Source organism: Amblyraja radiata, chromosome 3 (genome assembly GCF_010909765.2).
Source record: "Amblyraja radiata isolate CabotCenter1 chromosome 3, sAmbRad1.1.pri, whole genome shotgun sequence".
NCBI lineage: Eukaryota > Metazoa > Chordata > Chondrichthyes > Rajiformes > Rajidae > Amblyraja > Amblyraja radiata.
In genome coordinates, this window is record NC_045958.1 from 111498714 (window position 1) to 111519261 (window position 20548).

The 20548-nt window shown below is 47.1% G+C and overlaps 1 protein-coding gene across 1 annotated transcript in view; it reads right to left on the reverse strand.

Moving 5' to 3' along the window:
• The window catches only part of cmya5 (cardiomyopathy associated 5), an 82326-nt gene that overhangs the window by 22022 nt on the left and 39756 nt on the right, over positions 1 to 20548 (reverse strand). The window contains exons 5-8 of the mRNA XM_033018589.1: positions 15885 to 15907; positions 12249 to 12370; positions 7887 to 8036; positions 1665 to 1814 (exon numbers count right to left, since the gene is read on the reverse strand). Of these exons, the coding sequence (XP_032874480.1) occupies positions 1665 to 1814; positions 7887 to 8036; positions 12249 to 12370; positions 15885 to 15907 (445 nt within the window). The remainder of the gene's footprint in view (positions 1 to 1664; positions 1815 to 7886; positions 8037 to 12248; positions 12371 to 15884; positions 15908 to 20548) is intronic.

A 20548-nucleotide genomic window follows, 5' to 3' on the forward strand; every position in this document is an offset into this window, starting at 1 on the left:
TGTCATTTATTGCAGCAAACAGGAACAAACTGCTGGAGGGACTCAGCAGGTCAGGCGACATCTGTGGAGGGAAACCTGCGGGCGCCATTTTAGTTTGGGGCCCTTCTTCAGGTTGATGGCTCAGTGTGAAGAAGGGTCCCAATCCGAAATGTCGTCCCACCCACTGGATCCCAACAGCACTTTGTATTTTGCTCAAGGCTCCCGCGTCAGCAGTCTCTTGTGTCTGTTTATCATTCATTGCAGCTCCATCACCTCTCAGCATGGATAAATCCCCCCCTCCCCACCCCCATCCATTTCTCCCCTCTCCCTTCGCTGTGACCCACCTGGAAACGCACCCATTACCCCCCCGTCCCCTTCCACCTCTATCCTTTCCTCTGGCTTCACATTTCTCCCCTCTTCCCTCCATATCTGACTTTTTTTTTAAACTACTTTCCATCACTGACATTCACCCACCCATCTGACAATCAAACCCCCTCACCTGTATCCACCTATCATTTGTGTAGGAAGGAACTGCAGATGCTGATTTAAACCGAAGGTAGACACAAAATGTTGGAGTAACTCAGCGGGACAGGCAGCATCTCTGGAGAGAAGGAATGGGTGACGTGTCGGGTTGGTAGAAGGGTCTCGACCCTAAAGGGCCTGTCCCCCCAGCATGCGACTGCATGCGGAAAGCGCGACCTAACGTGGTCGCTTGAGCCGTACGGCCTCGTGGGGCCGGTCCCACGTAGATCGCCGGAGCCGTGCGGGGCTGGTCCCAACATCGCGCGGGGCTCTGAAAAACTTGACACTGTCCAAAAATTCCTCGCGGCAACGGCCTGCCGGCCCGCAGCCGCATTGAGGCCATAGGCACCTCCTCAACGGGCGTGCGCAGCGTCTTGACGCCGTACGTCACGCGCGAACTTCCCGCGGACTTCGCTCGAACTTCACGTCAACTCGTACGGGATCACTCGACCTCCGCGCGGCCCCCGCTCGCCGCATGCTCGTGGGACAAGCCCTTAAACGTCACCCGTTCCATCTCTCCAGAGATGCTGCCTGTCCCTCTGAGGTACTCCAGCATTTTGTGCTCCACCTATCGCTTGCCAGGCTTTGTCCTGCCCTCGCCTCTCTTCCAGCTTCCACCCCCCCCCCCCCCTCCCCTTCACCATTACGATCAGTCTGAAGAAAGACCCCGACCAGAAACATAATCGCCTATCCACATGGTACCTTCCAGAGATGGTACCTGACTCACTGAATCACTCGGTGGACAAAAATGGTGTAGAAACTCAGCGGGTGAGGCAGCATCTATGTGGGTTGACCCGAAACGTCGCCTGTCTCCATAGATGCTGCCTCACCCGCTGAGTTTCTCCACCATTTTTGTCTACCTTCGATTTTCCAGCATGTGCAGTTCCTCCTTAAACACTGAATCACTCCAGCACTTTGTGCTTTTTTGCCCAATAAGCTGCTCCATATTGAACAATGGAGAAGGGAAGTAACTCTCTGCTTCTGTGGAACTTCCACTCATAAATTAAAAGACATTATCACTAAAGATGGAAATTAGCTACTGATTATAATCTTGCATATTTACATGTAAATGTTTATTAATATGCACTATCCCTGTTTAAATTAGATTTTTTTTTTTTTTTTTAAATCATGATTTTTCGGCCAAGTTGCGTGAACGCACTTACCAGTTTGAATGGTCACTTTTTCACTGGGCAAACTGCACCCTGCGAAATTCACGGCCATCACCCAGACCAGATAACACCTACTGGGTTCCAGACTGTCCAACGTGCAGTAACTTTCTTTCACTGCCATCTTATACTCTTCCGCTGTTGTCCCTTTGAAAAGAAAAAACACCACCCATTAGATTCAGGGCGTTGTCAAACGCGGCTTCTTATTTAACAACAAATATGCTCTAAAACGAGCACGGCACGGTGGCGCAGCGTAGAGTTGCCGCCCGACATGCGCCAGAGACACGGGTTCCATCCTGACTACGGTCGTTGTTTGTATAGATGTTCGCCCTGTGTGGGTTTTCTCCGGGTGCTCCAGTTTCCTCCCACACTCCAAAGACGTGCAGGCTTGTAGATTAATTGGCTTTGGTAAAATTGTGTGTGGGATAGTGCTAGTGTACGGGTGATTGCTGGGCGGCACAGACTCAGTGGGCTGTTTCCCTGCTGTATCTCTAAAGTCTAAAGTCTGAACAACACCCATAGTTAAACTATTTATGGTTTAATTTATATTTATCCAATGCAGCTGCAGAAATGTATATTGGACACAGGAAGAAAAGGTGGCCCTATTCACATAGCACTTATTTTGTAGCGTAGAATTTACCAACAATACTACCTTATATTAATGACCTCAGCAGTGAGAAAATAAGAAAACGCATATCTCCGCAGGCCATGATTGGAATTTTCATTGCCACAGAAATTGCCGGAACGTGGACTCTCTCTGCGTGTAGTTCCAGAAGAGGATCTAGTGTACTCATGTGTGTGTGATTTGACTGGATAACATGCAGAACAAGTTTAGTTTAGTTTATTGTCACGTGTACCGAAATACAGTGAAAAGCTTTTTGTTGCATGCTAACCAGTCAGCGGAAAGACAATACATAATTACAATCGAGCCATTCACAGTGTACAGATACAGGATAAAGGGAATATTGTTTAGTGCAAGGTAAAGTCCAGTACAGTCTGATTAAAGATAGTCCGAGGGTCTTTAATGAGGTTGATAGCAGCTCTCTAGTTGTTGGTAGGATGGTTCAGTTGCCTGATAACAGCTGGGAAGAAACTGTCCCTGAATCTGGACGTTTTCACACTTCTGTACCTCTTGCCTGATGGGAGAGGGGAGATTAGATTAAATTAGATTTACTTTATTAATCCCCTTATTCAGGGGAAATTCAGATGTCCTTGCAGCACACTAATAAAAATACAGCATAGCATTCAAGAAGTTCAACACAAAAACATCCCCCCACAGTGGGAACCACTGTGGGGGAAGGCACAAAGTCCAGTCCCCATCCTCTTGTCCACCCAGAGTCGGGCCTATTGAGGCCTCCACAGTCGCCGCCACGGCGCCCGATCTTCTCGCCGGGTGATGGTGCTCTGGCGTCGGGAGAACCCCCAGCGGCTTGGAGTGCCAGGAACGGCCGCCTTCTTACCGGAGACCGCGGCTTCCAAGCCAACAGACCGCGTTTGACGGAGCTCCACACACTGACGATCTCGGCGAGAGATCCCAGGCTCCGGGATGTAAAGTTCAGCGCCGCAGCTGGCCGCTCCACAGAACCGCGGCTCCACAATGTTTTCATCGGCAGTCCCAGCATACTGGAGTTCCAGCGCGGCGACCCAGGAAAGGCATCGCCCGCTCCGCGATAGCGCTCCAGCGCTGTGCCGCCGCCAAAGCCGAGGTTCTGGCCAGGTCCCCTCAGGAAACGTCGCTTCAGGACCCGCTGGTAGGCCGCGAGGACAGGTCGAAGGTGCTGCTCGGAGGAAGGCAGCCTCTCCGACCAGGTAGGGACTTGAAAAAGCAGTTTCCCCCTTCCCCCCCACCACCCCCCCCACACATAAAAAGATTAGACCACCCGACTACACACTTTAACGTACTAAAAATAATAAAAAAGAAGTGAAAATAAACGGACAGCTGCAGGACAGGCAGCCGTACAGGACAGCGCTTCCTCAGGAATAAAAGAGAGGAGGGAGTGGCTCGTCCTTGATTATGCTGCTGGCCTTGCCGAGGCAGCGTGAGGTGTAGATGGAGTCAATGGACAGGAGGTTGGTTTGTGCGATGGTCTGGGCTACGTCCACAATTCGCTGCAATTTCTTGCGGTCTTGGATGGAGCTGCTCCCAACGTTTCATTGGATATCTGTACACGTGACAATAACACACAAAACAAACTTTTCTTTGGGATAAAAACATATAAATCTACCTAGAAAGAACAAATGTAAGGGACAATAGGAAGTAGGAGCAGGAGGAGGCCATTCGGCCCTTCGAGCCAGTACCGCCATTCAATGTGATCATGGCTGATCATCCCCAATCAGTACCCCGTTCCTGCCTTCTCCCCGTATCCCCTGAACCTTTCTACAATGTTTGGCAGCTCACTAACAATGAAAGGGCAACGGTAATCTTCCACTTGCAGTGTCTGCATTTGTAAGACAAGATCAGAAACCATTGGAAATTCTCAGTAGCTCAGATCACATCCACAGCAGGAGAGACAGATCAATGACTCTCCCTTGGGGGCTACTAATGCTGGGTCATTGCTTGAAACATTTGCAGCATCCTTTCATACGTTCATAGGTTCTCGGACCACTCGGCCCATCAATCTACTCCGCCATGGCTGATCTATCCCCTCCTAACCTCATTCTCCTGCCTTAAACCCTATAAAGTTAAAGTTCCTCGGAGTGCAAATAACAGATAGTCTCACCTGGTCCAGGAACATCACTGGGATTGTTAAACGGGCCCATCTGCGACTGCACTACCTGAGGAAACTCAAACAGGTCTCACTTCCCACCAACATCCTCAGGACTTTTTACAGGGGTACGGTGGAGTCTGTACTCGCGTACTGCATGAACACGTGGTACTCCAACTGTAACTGCTCAGACAAGAAGTCTCTGCAGAGGGTAGTGAGGGGAGCAGAGAGGATCATTGGTGTCTCGCTACCCTCGGTACAAGAACTGTTCCAGAGCCGCTGCCTGAAAAAAGCACTGAGCATAGCAAAGGACAGACTGCACCCCCTCCACACACATCTAGATCTCCTGCAATCAGGAAAGAGATACCGCAGCATCAAAGCCCGGACAACCAGACTGCTAAACAGCTTCCTTCCACAGGCTGTGAGGCTGCTAAACAGTCACTCCACCTGATTCTGCTGCTTTTGCACTGACAATTTAATAACTGGCACTGAGTAATAACTCTGGCACTGGCTCAGGTCACTTAAATCAGCTGCCCTGGACATTTAACGACTTTTTTTTAAATTGTATTTTAATGTTGCTTTTTTACCTGCACTTTTTTTTTTTTTTTACTATTCGTACTGTTTTTTATCAGGAACTGGATTGTTTTTATTTATGTGTGAAATGTTTAAGTTTTTATGTGCGATGATCCGGTATTCCCTGGGAAACGTCTTCTCATTTTGCGCTGTACAATTTGTTGCTTTGCATGATGACAATAAAGAATGATGATGATGATGATGATGATGATGATGATGACCCCTGACATCCGCACTAATGAAGAATCTGTCAATCTCTGCCTTAAAAATATCTATTGACCTGGCCTCCACAGCCTTCTGTGGCAAATAATTCCACAGATTCACCACCCTCTGACTAAAGAAATTCTTCCTCATCTCCTTTCTAAAGGTGCATCCTTGTATTCTGAGGCTATGATGACTCTCCCACTAGTGGAAACATCCTCTCCACATCCACTCTATCCTGGCATTTCACTGAGTTTCAATGAGGTTCCCCATCATCCTTCTAAACTCCAGCGCGTACAGGCCCAATGGGGCATTCCTGCAACATCGTTGTACGCATCATGCTTCAGAATCTATCGGGAATCACCTTTCAGAGTGAGGTCTATGGCATACTTACCCATAAAATAACAACTCAAATATACAACTCGGCACGAGGGTTCACATGGTAGAGTGAGGATCGACACAGGCAAACATGACCCTAAGCGAGACAGCAATTTACAAAGAAAATGTAGCTAACCAGAAGGGGCATCTCTCAATATAGAACCAAGTGTGTATATAGAGAGCTGCTGGAGAGATGACAAAGATGATTCAGACAGAGTATATTAAAAATCTCCAAGTTTCAAATGGCCCTGTCTCACGGTGCAAGTACACCCACGAGTGATCCCGAGTGAAAGAAAAAAAATCACACTCGTGGTTGTCTGCGAGATTCCAAGTTTATGTTCACGAGTTTAAACGAGTTCCCTCGTGTACGTCTAAGTTTGACGTTTACTTTTCATTTCTGCGATGTACCAAGTTCCTCTCCCGAGTTACTCTTGAGCCAACCGTGAATGAAGGTCTGTTTTAAGTATCAACTAGAGGAGCCGGACAGCATCTCCTACAGTAAATATATTCTGATTCAGTATTGAGAGTTATTCAATTTCAGAACTTAAAAAACCTCGGCAGGATCTCGGCCCCGCAATCGCTGCCATTGTGCAGCAAGGAGGCGGTGGCGGCGAAGCAACAGTGCTAAAGAAGACAGCTCCATCCTGCGGCTTTAAGTTAAAGATAGAATTCAGCGCGGCCGCATCTATTGATATGACCTACAAAGGGAAAATGCGCACCGTCCAGTGCCAGAGCAGTTATACTTATGATTTGTTTGAAACACGCATCACGTAGCGAGAAGACCAGCTGGCGGAGGTTTAATAACATTATTAATAACATGTATTGTATATCACGGCAATTACTTACCCAGTACTGCCGGCTGTAGGTATTGAAGATTGTTAATGTATTGAAGCAAACATGTCCAAAACCGGACACTGTTCAATGGACGTCACGGCGGCACAGTGGGTAGAGCCACTGCCTCGCAGCGCCAGAGACCCAGGTTCGATCCTCACCTCATGTGCTGTCTGTGTGGAGTATGCATGTTCTCCCTACGACCACATGGGCTTCCCCCGGGTGCTCCGGCTTTCCCCCACAACCCAAAGACGTGCGGGGTTTGTAGGTTAATTGTCCTCTGTAAAATTGCCCCTAGTGTGCAGGGAGTGGATGAGAAAGTGGGATAACATAGAACTCGTGTGAACGGCGTGGACTCAGTATTTGTATTAGTTTAGTTTATTATCACGTGTACCAACTTCTCTCCAGGGATGATTAAAGTTTTATTGTATCCTATCGTATCATACGAAGGTACAGTGAAAAGCTTTTGTTGCCTGCTGACCAGTCAGCGGAAAGACAATGCATGATTACTATCGAGCAATCCACGTGATAAAGGGAATAATGTCAATAACATTTAGTGCCAGATAAAGTCAGATCAAAGACAGTCCGAGGGTCTCCAATGCGGTAGATAGTAGTTCAGGACTGCTCTCTAGTTGTGATAGGATGATTCCGTTTCCTGATAACAGCTGGGGAGAAACTGTCCCAGATTCTGGAGGTGTGTTTTTCACATTTCAGTCCGTCTTGCCTGATGGGAGAGGGGAGAAGAGGAAGTGACCGGGGTGAGCATGCAGGTACAGCAGGCAGTGAAGAAAGCTAATGGCATGTTGGCCTTCATAACAAGAGGAGTTGAGTACAGGAGCAAATAGGTCCGTCTGCAGCTGTACAGAGCCCTAGTGAGACCACACCTGGAGTATTGTGTGCAGTTTTGGTCTCCACATTTGAGGAAGGACATTCTTGCTATTGAAGGAGTGCAGCGTAGGTTCACGAGGTTAATTCCCAGGATGGCGGGACTGTCATATGCTGATAGAAAGGAGCGGCTGGGCTTGAACACTCTGGAGTTTAGAAGGATGAGAGGGCATCTTATTGAGACGTATAAGATTATTAAGGGTTTGGACACGCTAGAGGCAGGAAACATGTTCCCAATGTTGGGGGAGTCCAGAACCAGGGGCCACAGTTTAAGAATAAGGGTAAGCCATTTGGAACGGAGATGAGGAAAAACTTTTTCACACGGAGGGTTGTGAATCTGTGGAATTCTCTGCCTCAGGAGGCTAATTCTCTGCATGTCTTCAAGAGAGAGCTCGTAAAGATAGCGGAGTCAGGGGCTATGGGGAGAAGGCAGGAACGGGGTACTGATTGTGGATGATCAGCCATTATCACAGTGAATGACGGTGCTGGCTCGAAGAGCCGAATAGCCTACTCCTGCACCTATTGTCTATTGAGACTAGTCCTTGATTATGCTGCTGGCCCTGCCCATGAATCGGGAGGTGTGTGTTTTCCCACTTCTGGACCAGTGGGCTGTATCTCTAAACTCTAACCATATTCGGGATCTCACCACTTGCGTCTCCGCTTCCCTCTGACTGATCCATGCAGAAAACCTGGAAGTAATCGATGACATCGTCCTCCGCCACTGTCCAGTAGACTGTTATAGTTGTGCTCGTTGCAGTGTTGGGCTCCTGGGGAACAACTGTCGGAGAATGGGGAACTGAAAAAAAAGAACACAATTAAAATCCTGTGCAAAAAAAAAAAGAAAGATTTCATATAAATCAAAAACACATCGTCCTATGAAATATTATTGAAATTTTAACGGGAAAGTTTAATGGAGATGTGCAGGGCAAGTTCTTTTTTATGGAGAGAGGCGGGGGGCTGGAACGCATTGCCGGTAGAGATGGTGGAGGCAGTTATGATGGTGGTGTTTAAGATGGTGGTTTGTAGATAGGCTCTTGGAGATGCAAGGAATGGAGGGATATGTAGTAGAGCCAATAGGACTTGATGTTTCAATCCCTGTAGTAAGTCGGCTCTCTTGTTATTTGCAGTGGGATTGGAGTGGTGAAAGGTAGGGTAGGTACGTCATCGGGGTCAGCAGGTGGGCACCCTCCTTCATTGATAAGCCCACAACATCTCCAGAGGGCTCAACGGTGATACCTGGCGTCCCAGTTACACCACCCCTCCCTCAATTCCACACCCTCCTGTCTTCATCTTGCAGCCCAATTGTTATCTCCCCTTTTGAGGAGAGATCATGTACAGGCAGATGAGATGCTTCAAACTAGGCATAATGTTTGGTCCGAACATTATGGGACTAAAGGGCCTGTTCCTGTGCTGTACTGTTCTATGTTCTATCTATGTTCTAAGATAAACTAACCTCCTCTGTCTGCACATGGTCCTTATATCCCCACTCCCTGCATAACCATGCACATATCTAAAAGCCTCTTAAATGCCACGATTGAATATGCCTCCACCACCACCCTGAAAGTGGCATCACAAGTCGTAAAGAAGGCTTCTGGCATATTGGCGCAACCAGGATATTGAGTACAGAAGTCGGGATGTAAAGGGCCTGTCTCGCCAGCATGCGATTGCATGCGTTTGACGCGACCAAACGGAAGCGGAGTTCGCACTAAGTTCGCGGTAAGTACGCGCAAAGTTCGCGCATGACGTAATTTACATCATACTCACCAATCAGCTGGGCAGGAGGCGGGCCGACTGTATTTGGACGTTGCACGGCGTCGGGCGGTGACGTCATCACGCAACAGCACGCGCTAGGCGAACGCCGTCAAGACACGGCGTACGCCGTCAAGACGCTGCATACGCCGTCAAGACACTGCGTACGCCCTCAATGCGCCTGCGGACCGACAGGCCATTGTCGCGCAGAATTTTCGGACAGTGCGGGATTTTCAGAGCCCCGCACGATGTCAGGACCAGCCCCGCACAACTCTATACGCCCCCGCACTTCGAAGTGGGACCGGCCCCGCGCTGCCGTACGCCTCAAGCGACCACGTTTGGTCGCGCTAGACACATGCAATCGCATGCTGGTGGGACAGGCCCTTAACGTTGCAGTTGTACAAGATGTTGGTGAGGCTTCATTTGGAGTGCAGAGCTCAGATTTGGTCACCCTGCTACAGGAAGGACGCCATTAAGCTTCAAAGAGTGCAGTGAAGATTTACAAGGACGTTGCCAGGATTTGAGTGCCTGAGCTATAAGGAGAGTTTTGGCAGGCTGGGACTTTATTCCACGGGGTGCAGGAGATTAAGGAGTGATCTTATGGAGGTGTATAAAATCTTGAGGGGAATTGATAAAGTGAATGCACACAGTCATTTTACCCAGTGTAGGGGAATTAATAACCTGAGGATATAGGTTTAAGGTGAGAGGGAAAGATTGAATAAGAACCCGAGGTCAATGTTTTCACTCGGCGGGTGGTGAGTATTATGGAACAAGATGCCAGAGGAACCAGTTGTGGCAGGTACTATAACAACATTTAAAACACATTTAGACAAGTACAAGGAGAGGAAAGGTTTGGAAGAATACGGGCCAAACGTGGGCCAATGGGACTAGCATAGATAGGGCAGCTTGGACAGCATGGGCCGAAGGGCCTATTTCCGTGCTGTATGTTTCTAATATCACTCCAGACAGCACGTTCGAGCAACCTCCGTGTAAAAAACTTTCCCCACACATCTCCTTCAAACTTTGTCCCTTTCACCTTAAAGCCAATGAGGGCGGCACAGCGTTGCCTTACAGCGCCACAGCTCCAGATTCAATCCTGACTACGGGTGCTGTCTGTGCGGAGTTTGTACGCTCTCCCCGTGACCTGCGTGGGTTTTCTCCGATACCTTCGGTTTCCTCCCACACTCCAAAGACGTACAGGTTTGTAGATTCATTGGCTTGGTGTAAATGTATAATTGTCCCTAGTGTGTGCAGGGCAATGTTAATGTACGGGGTTCGCTGGTCGTTGTGGATTCGGAAAAACTCATGGAACGTAGTTAATAGACAATAAGCAATAGGTGCAGGAGTAGGCCATTCGGCCCTTCGAGCCAGCACCGCCATTCACTGTGATCATGGCTGATCATCCCCAATCAGTACCCCGTTCTTGCCTTCTTCCCATATCCCCTGTCTCCGCAATCCTTAAGAGCTCTAACTCTCTCTTGAAAGCATCCAGAGAATTGACCTCCGCTGCCTTCTGAGGCAGAGAATTCGACAGATTCACAACCCTCTGGGTGAAAAAGTTTTTCCTTTTCTCCATTCTAAATGGCTTACCCCTTATTCTCAAACTGTGGCCCCTGGTTCTGGACTCCCCCAACATCGGGAACATGTTTCCTGCCTCGAGCGAGTCCAAAACCCTTAATAGTCTTATATGTTTCAATAAGATTCCCTCTCATCCTTAAAAGGCTCCCAAAGGACGTGAGAACTCCCATGTTCTGAACTGAATTTTGGCTGGATTGCAAATAGCTTGAAGCAATATTTTGTGGTTAATTGGCAAGATTACTGTATTATACCATTGAGGCCAAAGCTGTGATATTAATGAGGAGGAAGAATGGCTCTGGGGGAGCTGAAAATGATGGCAAAATCGGGAGCATTTCCGCAGGCGCTCAATGAGTGCTGAAAGAGACGGCGTCATTGGCAAGTCAGCAGCTGGGAAATATCAAGTCCAATGACCCACTCTTACCCACTTCCCCCCACTCCCCTACCAAACGCTGTCATCTTCATGCACTGTTGCATTTTGTCTCTGCCATCGGTATAAACCAGCATCTGCAGTTCCTTCCTACACTTCATAGACAATAGGTGCAGGAGTAGGTCATTCGGCCCTTCGAGCCAGCACCGCCATTCAATGTGATCATGGCTGATCATCCCCAATCAGCACCCCATTCCTGCCTTCTCCCCATATCCCCTGACTCCGCTATCTTCAAGAGCCATATCTAGCTCTCTCTTGAAAGTATCCAGATATTATGTACAGCATACAGATTATTCTTAGAATAAAGGGGAGGATATTTAAGACAGAGGTGAGAAAAAAGTTTTTCACCCAGAGAGTTGTGAATTTATGGAATTCCCTGCCACAGAGGGCAGTGGAGGCCAAATCACTGGATGGATTTAAGAGAGAGTTAGATAGAGCTCTAGGGGCTAGTGGAGTCAAGGGATATGAGGAGAAGGCAGGCACGGGTTATTGATAGGGAACGATCAGCCATGATCACAATGAATGACGGTGCTGGCTCGAAGGGCCGAATGGCCTCCTCCTGCACCTATTTTCTATGTTTCTATGTTTCTATATCTGATTTGTTTGGATAGCATGCAAAATAAATCTTTTCACTACATGTTTAGTTTAGGTTAGCTTGGAGACACAGCGCGGAAACAGGCCCTTCGGCCCACTGAGTCCGCACCGACCAGCGATCCCCGCACACTAACACAATCCTACACACACTAGGGACAATTTTACACTTACACCAAGCCAATTAACCCACAAACCCGTGTGCCTTTGGAATGTGGGAGGAAGCCGAAGATCTTGGAGAAAACCTATGCGGTGACGGGGAGAAGGTACAAACTCCGTACAGGCAGCACCCGTAGTCGGGATCGAACCCGGGTCTCTGGCGCTGTAAGGCCGCAACTCTACCGCTGCGCCACCGTGCGGCCCTCTTGTGAGAATAATAAACCTATACCTACACTAGGGCATACCTTATAGGGCATTACCTTATAGTATAACTAATGCATTGATATTTGTCTATTCATTTTACTGCTTTCTAGATAGCAGCAAAATAATAATGCTTCCAGCAGCGCAGAAAGTCACTGCTTACCCCTTTAATAACATCCCCAATCGTGTTAATTTTCTCACTGCCCCAACATCCTCAAACCATCCATGAAACCTGCACCTAACGAGAAAAGTTTCTCTGCAGTAATGACATTATATGTAGCCAATAAACGTTAATAGTAGTACCAGGCAGGTTTTTCAAGGACTCAAATCCACATCTTGAAGATTTGATTGCAACGTCATCAAAGGAGGAACACCATTTTGGCTTCAGGTCCAGAGAAATTGCAGCCTCAAAAGCAGATATCACGCTGTAAATAGATGATCATTCAACAGTTACACGTAATTCACTTTGGCTAATCGCAGTTAGTAGATTATTAGCAGTAAGTGTCTATCAGAATCTTAAAGGAACTTATACTTACATAATCTCGACCCGAAACGTCACCTATTCCTTCGCTCCATAGATGCTGCCTCACCCGCTGGGTTTCTCCAGCATCTTTGTCTACCTTATAATTATTCAGTATTTGTTTGGCTATTCCATCCCACTGACAATGCAGAACTGGTGAAAGGTCATTGAACTGAACTGTTAACTATGTTGAGTTGAGTTGAGTTGAGTTTAGAGATACAGCGTGGAAACAGGCTCTTCGGCCCACCAAGTCCACGCCAACCAATGGTCACCCGTTATCCTGTTTCACATCCTAAACACTAGGGACAATTTACCGAGGGCCAATTAACCTACAAACCTGCTCATCTGTGGGAGAAAACAGGAGCACTCGGAGAAAGCCTACGCAAGGGGCAACGTACAAACCCTGTACAGACAGCACCCGTATTCAGTATCGAACCCAGAGTCTCTGGCGCTGTAGGGCAGCAATTCTACCTCTGCGCCACTGTGCCGCCCTTTGTTGCCTGCTCCTGCTCCTGTTGGTAGACAAAAGTGCTGGAGAAACTCAGCGGGTGCAGCAGCATCTATGGAGCGAAGGAAATAGGCAACGTTTCGGGCCGAAACCCTTCTTCAGACTGATGTAGGGTGGGGGGGCAGAGAAGAAAAGAAAAAGGAAGAGGAGGAGCCCGAGGGCTGGGGGAGCTGAGAAGGGAAAGAGACAGCAAGGGCTACCGGAAATTGGAGAATTCAATGTTTATGCCGCTAGGGTGCAGACTGCCCAAGCGCAATATAAGGTGCTGCTCCTCCAATTTCCGGTGGTGCTCACTCTGGCCATGGAGGAGGCCCAGGACAGAAAGGTCGGATTCGGAATGGGAGGGGGAGTTGAAGTGCTGAGCCACCGGGAGATCAGGTTGGTTAATGCGGACCGAGCTGGGAGGTGTTCACAGCTGTTTCCTGTTCCCTGCCTAACCCACTGAGCATTTCCAGCGGGTTCTGCAATTTGCCAAAAGATATTTTGTTTTATCAAACCGTTTTCTCGGCATTTAAGGACTAGAATTATCAGTGGCAGATGAAACTGTGAATCTGTCATAATTTCACAAGTAAAACTGTTCTGACAAGAGTGAATTATTTTGGAAATTAAACAACTTAGACAAACTGGAAGGAATTCGGTAACTAATTTTTTTGCAATAGCAATTTAAAAAAAATAACAGCCTGCCAGAAACACTGATTTATTTCTCAAATTAAAGTGAGCAGATCATGTAAGTGGAATCAAGGTAGGAAGGAACTGCAGATGCTGGTTTACACCAAAGATAGACACAAAATGCTGGAGTAACTCAGCAGGACAGGCAGCATCTCTGGAGAGAAGGAATGGGTGATGTTTCAGGTTGAGAGTCAGCGGAGATGGAGACACAGAGATATGGAAGGGTACGATGTGAAAACGACAGGTCAAAGCAGACGATGATAAGGAAATGTAGAATGGTTCAGTGTTAGCTGAGGAGAACGTGACAATGCGGCATAGAATCAGTAATATTTAATCAGGATAACAAGAGAATTAGTCGGAGAACTAGGATGTGGGAGGGACAGAGACTGATGGAAAGTGGAATAATGTTCAGTAATTTCCTGAGCTATATCCAAAACTACGGTATCAATTCAGGAACTGCAGACGCTGAAAAAACCGAAGGTAGACACAAATGCTGGAGAAACTCAGCGGGTGAGGCAGCAACTCTGGAGAGAAGGAACGGGTGACATTGCGCGTCGGAACTCTTCGTTCTTTTTCGCCAGAGTTGCTGCCTCACGGGTAGAGTTACCCCGCCACTTTTGTGTCTATCTTCAGCTGACAATCGGAGCTCGAGGGAGTTGAGCTGTTGTCATTAGCATTGCAAGCGAGCTTTGACTTCTACATGTGTTCTAATGCTGCCTCATGTTGTGTGTAATGCAGCAAATATTATTCAGAGGACAAGTGTCTTATTGACTGCCCCCAAATCATGAGTGGTGTGGATATTCCAGAGAAACGTGGGTCTTTGGGCTAAAAAGGTTGACGTTTGCAGGTGTTGCATAAATATGCATTATCTGCCAATAGTGCCCAACTTCAAACAACCCCGAAACGTCACCTATTCCTTTTCTCCAATGATTCTGCCGGACCCACTGAGTTACTCCAGCATTTTCTGTCTATCTTTCTACATTAAGATGTCGAGATAACAGCCGGAGAAATAGCCGTGGGCTCATTTCCTCGTGCCTTTCTCTCTCTCTCTCTTTCTTTCTTACACCACCCGCAGCATCGTGAGTTGCGTGGGTCCCACAAACAACAGGAGCCTGGCACTACATCTGCTTTGATAGCAGGTGGCACTTGTGCCAAATGAAGTAGGAGGTTTTACTGCTGCTTAAATCCAAATATCGATGCATTGGAGAAAACTATGCATTGGCACAGTGTGACTCTAGCATTGACTCTCATAGGAGCTTAAGGGCAAGACCAATGCACAGGGCTGCTTTGCCCATTGTGGGAGCAAATGAGACAACAATTTGTTTTCTAAACTTATTGTTTCTGTTGAAACAATACATCAACTTATTGGTTAGGATGGCGGTCGAGTTGCTGCCCCACAGCGCCGGAGACCCTGGTTCGATCCTGACTACGGGTGCTGTCTAAACGGAGTTTTGCGTTCTCCTCGTGACCTGCGTGGGCTTTCTCCGGTTGCTCCGGTTTCCTCCCATATTCCAAAAACATACAGCTTTGTAGGTTAATTGGCTTTGGTAAAGATTGTAAATTGTCCCTGTGTGGGACAGTGCTATGGTACGGGCATCGCTGGTCAGCACGGACTCAGTGGGCCGAAGGGCCTGTTTCCACATTGTATTTCCAAACTAAACTGAACTTTCAGTTTTATAGATACAGCTTGGAAACAGGCCCTTCAGCCCACCGAGTCCACGCCTCATACTAGTTCGATGTTATCCCACTTTCTCATCCACTCCCTACACACTAGGGGCGATTTACAGAGGCCAATTATCCTGCAAACCCGACATCTTTTAGGATCTGGGAGGAAACAGGAGCACCCAGAGGAAACCCGCACAGGGAAGAATGTGCAAACTCTGCGCAGACAGAACCCGAGGTCAGGATTGAACACGGGACTCAGTCGCTGTGAGGCAGCAGCTCTACCAGCTACACCACCATGCCGCCCACGTTATTGTTGAATCCAGAATATTACAGTTTATCTTGCTAAAAAAAAAACAGTTTAGTGCCCCGCCGAGTACATGCACAACCCTCAAACTACAATTTGATGCACCAAAGTCACACAGGGTTAGTACAGCATTAAGACAATCTGCCACATGTATTAATTGGGAACTTCAAGGCCATTAGGTTTTCCACTGCCAGAGCACTGATCGACTGTGAGCTTTGCCTGTAACACCACTCTTTAATTAAAGAAAGCAGAGATAGATCAATCCAAATGTACCTGCCATTGATCATCTTGAAGGACTGTGGATGAGGAGGAGAAGCAGAAATGAAAAATTAAACAGCTAAAAAGAGGCCTTCAAGCTCTCAGCAAAAGGTTAAACATTCTTTCAATGGTACAAGTTTAGCATTACGGATCTAGCAGGAAGGATTTAAGATATTTTCCATACACTCATACTTGGATTTCATAGGGAATCAAAGTAATTTTAAATTAACTGTCTCTCAATTGATTACTAACATAATGACATAGCCTAGAAACAGGCCCTTCGGCCCAACTTGACCACACCGAACAACATGTCCCAGCCAAACTAGTCCCACCAGCCTACATTTTGCCTATATCCCTCTAAACCTGTACTATCTATGTACCTGTCTAATTGTTTCTTAAACGTTGTAATAGTACCTACCTCAACTACCTCCTCCGGCAGCTCGTTCCATACACCCACCACCCACTGTTTGACAAAGTTACCCCTCAGATTCCTATTAAATCTTCCTCCCCCTCACCTTAAACCTATTTCCTCTGGTTCTCAGCATCCAATATCTTTAACATTTAGTAACGTTGGCTATGAACATTAAATAAACCAAAACAAGGCTGTTATTTAGATTGGGGTTGGTGCAGAGAGCAGTGAAATGCGTGTCAAACGAGTTCATTCATCCAGTTATTCAACAGTTTGCCAGTCATTTTAAGGCAGAGTTGGGCATTTCTGCCTGGTATTAGGTCAGTTACGATTTCAAACTCCGCTTCAGAGCCTTGAATATGGCATGTCAGTGGAATGGTGAGAAATATGATGCATCTCAATTGAGTTAAACCTTTTCCACTCCGAGAGAGGGGAGCCAAACCATTGGGTAAATTCACCTGTTCCTGGTCAAAGGTGGCCTGACCAAGGTAATATAACATGTCCACACCACACCAGCATGATCTAACATGTCCTGACCAACATCATCTAACGTGTCCGGTCCGACATAACATGTAGAAACAAAGAGTTGCAGATGCTGGTTTATGCCCAAGATAAACATAAAGTGCTGGAGTAACTCAGTGGGTCAGGCAGCATCTCTGGAGAAAAAAAAGATGGGTGACCTTTCTGGTCAGGACCATTCTTCAGACCCTACTTAAGAAGGGTCCCAACCCGGAACGTCACCCACCCTTGTTCTCCAGAGATGCTGCCTGACCCGCTGAGTTACTCCAGCACTTTGTGTCTATCTTTAATCTAATGTGTCCAGAGCAACATAATCTAATGTGTATTGACTGGAACAATCAAAAGCAGATTATTTGGTGGTAGGTTATGCTGCAGTGCTGAAATTGGATCCCATCCTACTGCAGTAGTACATTTGACAAGTAATTAATCAGTTGCACACAGCCCCATGATGCCCAAGGTAACGAAAGGTGGTATATTTTCCATAAGATTTCATATAAAAGCCTCTTTGGACAAATATTTTAATTAGCAGCTTTGTTTAATGTAATAAAGTGCAGATCTTTTACAAATTATTTCATTTAGGCAAAAGGGTTTAGTTAGAATGCTTTAGTGAGCTAGAAACTGCAGTATCGACCTGCTTTGATGAGGTGAGAAATATTGTGTCACTAATGCGCAGTCAGGCACAAAGTCATAATGCTCCAACCCCTATCATGAGGGGTTCCCAAAGTCATTGGCAATAAAAGTATGATAAAATAGTGAAACTGCTGAGAAAACTATTGAAAATAGGATATTAGAGTCATAGAATCATAGCGTGGAAACAGGCCCTTTGCCCCAACTTGCCCACACCGGCCAACATGTCCCAGCTACACTAGTCCCACCTGCCCACGTTTGGGCCTTATACCCCCAAACCTGTCCTATCCATGTACCTGTCTAATTCTTTCTTAAACGTTGGGGTACCTCCCCTGGCAGCTCGTTCCATACGCCCGCCACTACTTTGCGTGAGACATTAACAGCTTGCTTGCTTGATTTCCGCCAAGCAGGAGGAAAATCCACCCCAATGAGGCTGACTTCCATTATAGACACCTCAGGCTGCTTCCGAAGTTTCCAAAGTTTCCACACATCATGCTTTATTCAATACACACTTAATACTTTCATCACTGATGTATGAGCCACTATTCTGTCCTGGATGTAATTACACAGAACAGTACAGAACAGGAACAGGCCCTTCGGCCCACAATGTCAGTGCCGAACATGATGCCAAGTTAAACTGATCTCATCTGCCTGCACGTGATCCATCTCCCTCTATTCCATGCACTTCCATGTGTCTATACGAGAGCTTCTTAAACGTCACTATTGTATCTGCCTCCACCACCACCCCTGGCCATGTGTTCCAGGTCCCCACCACTCTCAGTGTAAAAATCTTGCCCCCGCACATCCCCATCCAACTTCCCCATCTCACCTTAGTTCAATGCCCTCTAGTGTTGGAAGCACTTGGAATTACTATAGTCACAGAATGAGAGGGGTACTGCTATGAACTGGAATACAACATCTATAATCATGGGGGGGGCACGCTGGCGCAGCGGTAGAGTTGCCGCCGTACAGCGCCAGAGACCCGGGTTCAATGCTGACCACGGGTACTGTCTGTACGTAGTTTGTACCTTCTCCCCGTGACTGCGTGGGTTTCCCCCGTCTTGCAATAGTCCCCAGTCAGTCGTTTTCTGTTTCTATGCCAGATTTTCTGCATCTGCATATTTTTTGTTTTTCAATTACACATTAATAAATAAGTTGTCATTTATATTTCAAAAGTGCTGTGCGTCGACTTGCAAACTTATTGGTGGCGACTGATTGCTAGATAAATTATCGCTACTTGCCACCAAAGTTATTGAGTCATAAATCCAAATCTTTCGGTGCGTGCAATCTCGTAACAGCAACCAGTCATAAGTGGATATACATATAATAATACATTTTATTTATGGGCGCCTTTCAAGAGTCTCAAGGACACCTTACAAAAATTGAGCATGTATAGGAAAAACATGTAAGGGGAATGAAATAAATAGTAGAGACATGACTAGTACACAAAGTAAAGACAGAATTCAATACAAAACACAATATGAGGCAATTAATGCACAGATGAAAAGGGAGGGGGACGTGGGGCTAAGGATAGGCAGAGGTGAAGAGATGGGTCTTGAGGCGGGACTGGAAGATGGGGAGGGACACGGAATTGCGGATCAGTTGGGGGAGGGAGTTCCAGAGCCTGGGAGCTGCCCTGGAGAAGGCTCTGTCCCCAAAACTGCGGAGGTTGGACTTGTGGATGGAGAGGAGACCGGCTGATGTGGATCTGAGGGACCGTGAGGGTTGGTAGGGGGAGAGGAGGTCAGTGAGATATGTGGGGGCCAGATGGTGGAGGGCTTTGTAGGTGAGGACCAGGATTTTGTAGGTGATCCGGTGGGAGATGGGAAGCCAGTGAAGTTTTTTGAGGACTGGAGTGATGTGATGCCAGGATTTGGTGTGGGTGATGAGTCGGGCGGCTGCGGCTGCATATGTTGGCAATTAGTACACATCAGGACAAAAATAAGTGATGCCGTTCCTCAAATTCACTAAAAGTTCCTCAGTTCCCCACAGCCATCTGGGATGGGAATGGGAACCATTAAACCTGGCTCGGACAAAACTCTGAACATTAATAACCCATTATCTGTTATTTATCACTTTATCAGTTTATTTATTCATGTGTGCATATATTTATATAATGGTATATATTTGAATATATATATTATTTATTGTTCAGGAAGGAACTGCAGATGCTGGTTTACACCAAAGATAGACACAAAATGCTGGAGTAATGCAGCGGGTCAGGCTATCCATGTACCTGTCTAACTGTTTCTTAAACGTCGGGGTACCTCCGCAGCGGGTCAGGCTGAACCTCTGGAGAGAAGGAATGGGTGACGTTTCAGGTCAAGACCCTTCTTCAGACCCTTCTTAATGAGGGTTCCAACCCGAAACGTCACCCGTTCCTTTTCATCCAGAGATTCTGCCTGTCCCGCTGAGTTCCACCAGCATTTTGTATCTATTTTCATTTGTAGTTTAGTTTAGTTTATTTAGAGATACAGCTCGGAAACAGGCCCTCCAGGCCTCCGAGCCCGCACTGACCAGCGATTCCCGCACACTAGCACTGTCCTACACACACTAGGGGAGAACGGTCACGGGGAGAACGTACAAACTCTGTACAGACAGCACCCGTAGTCGGGTTCGAATCTGTGTCTCTGGCGCTGTAAGGCAGCAATTCTACCGCTGCGCCACTGTGCCACCCCTTATAGCAGCCAGTGCTTGTTCATAGATTAAAACATATCAAAGATACAAATCTGGGTATGTTTTGTATTTGTGAAGAAAAGCAACCACATTTTCAAAAATTCATGTCAAATCTTAGCGTTCTGTAGTCAAAAGTCAAGAGTATTCAATTGTCATTCAATTGTCCAGATACGACCTTGGTAAGGCCATCAAAAAGGCTAACAGGGACTTCTGCTCCAAGCTGGAGGATGAGACAGATGTTTGGCAACTGTGGCAGGGCTTGGAAGCCATCACCTCCTACAAGGCAAAATCAGGAGGCAGCTCAATTGTCAGCGAAACATCACTCCCTGACAAGCTCAATGCGTTTTACGCACGCTTTGATAGGGAGAACACTGATGTGCCTTCTCGAGCCCCCATTCGCTGTGATTTTATTTCAGTCACTGTCACAGAGGCCGACGTCAGAAGCTCC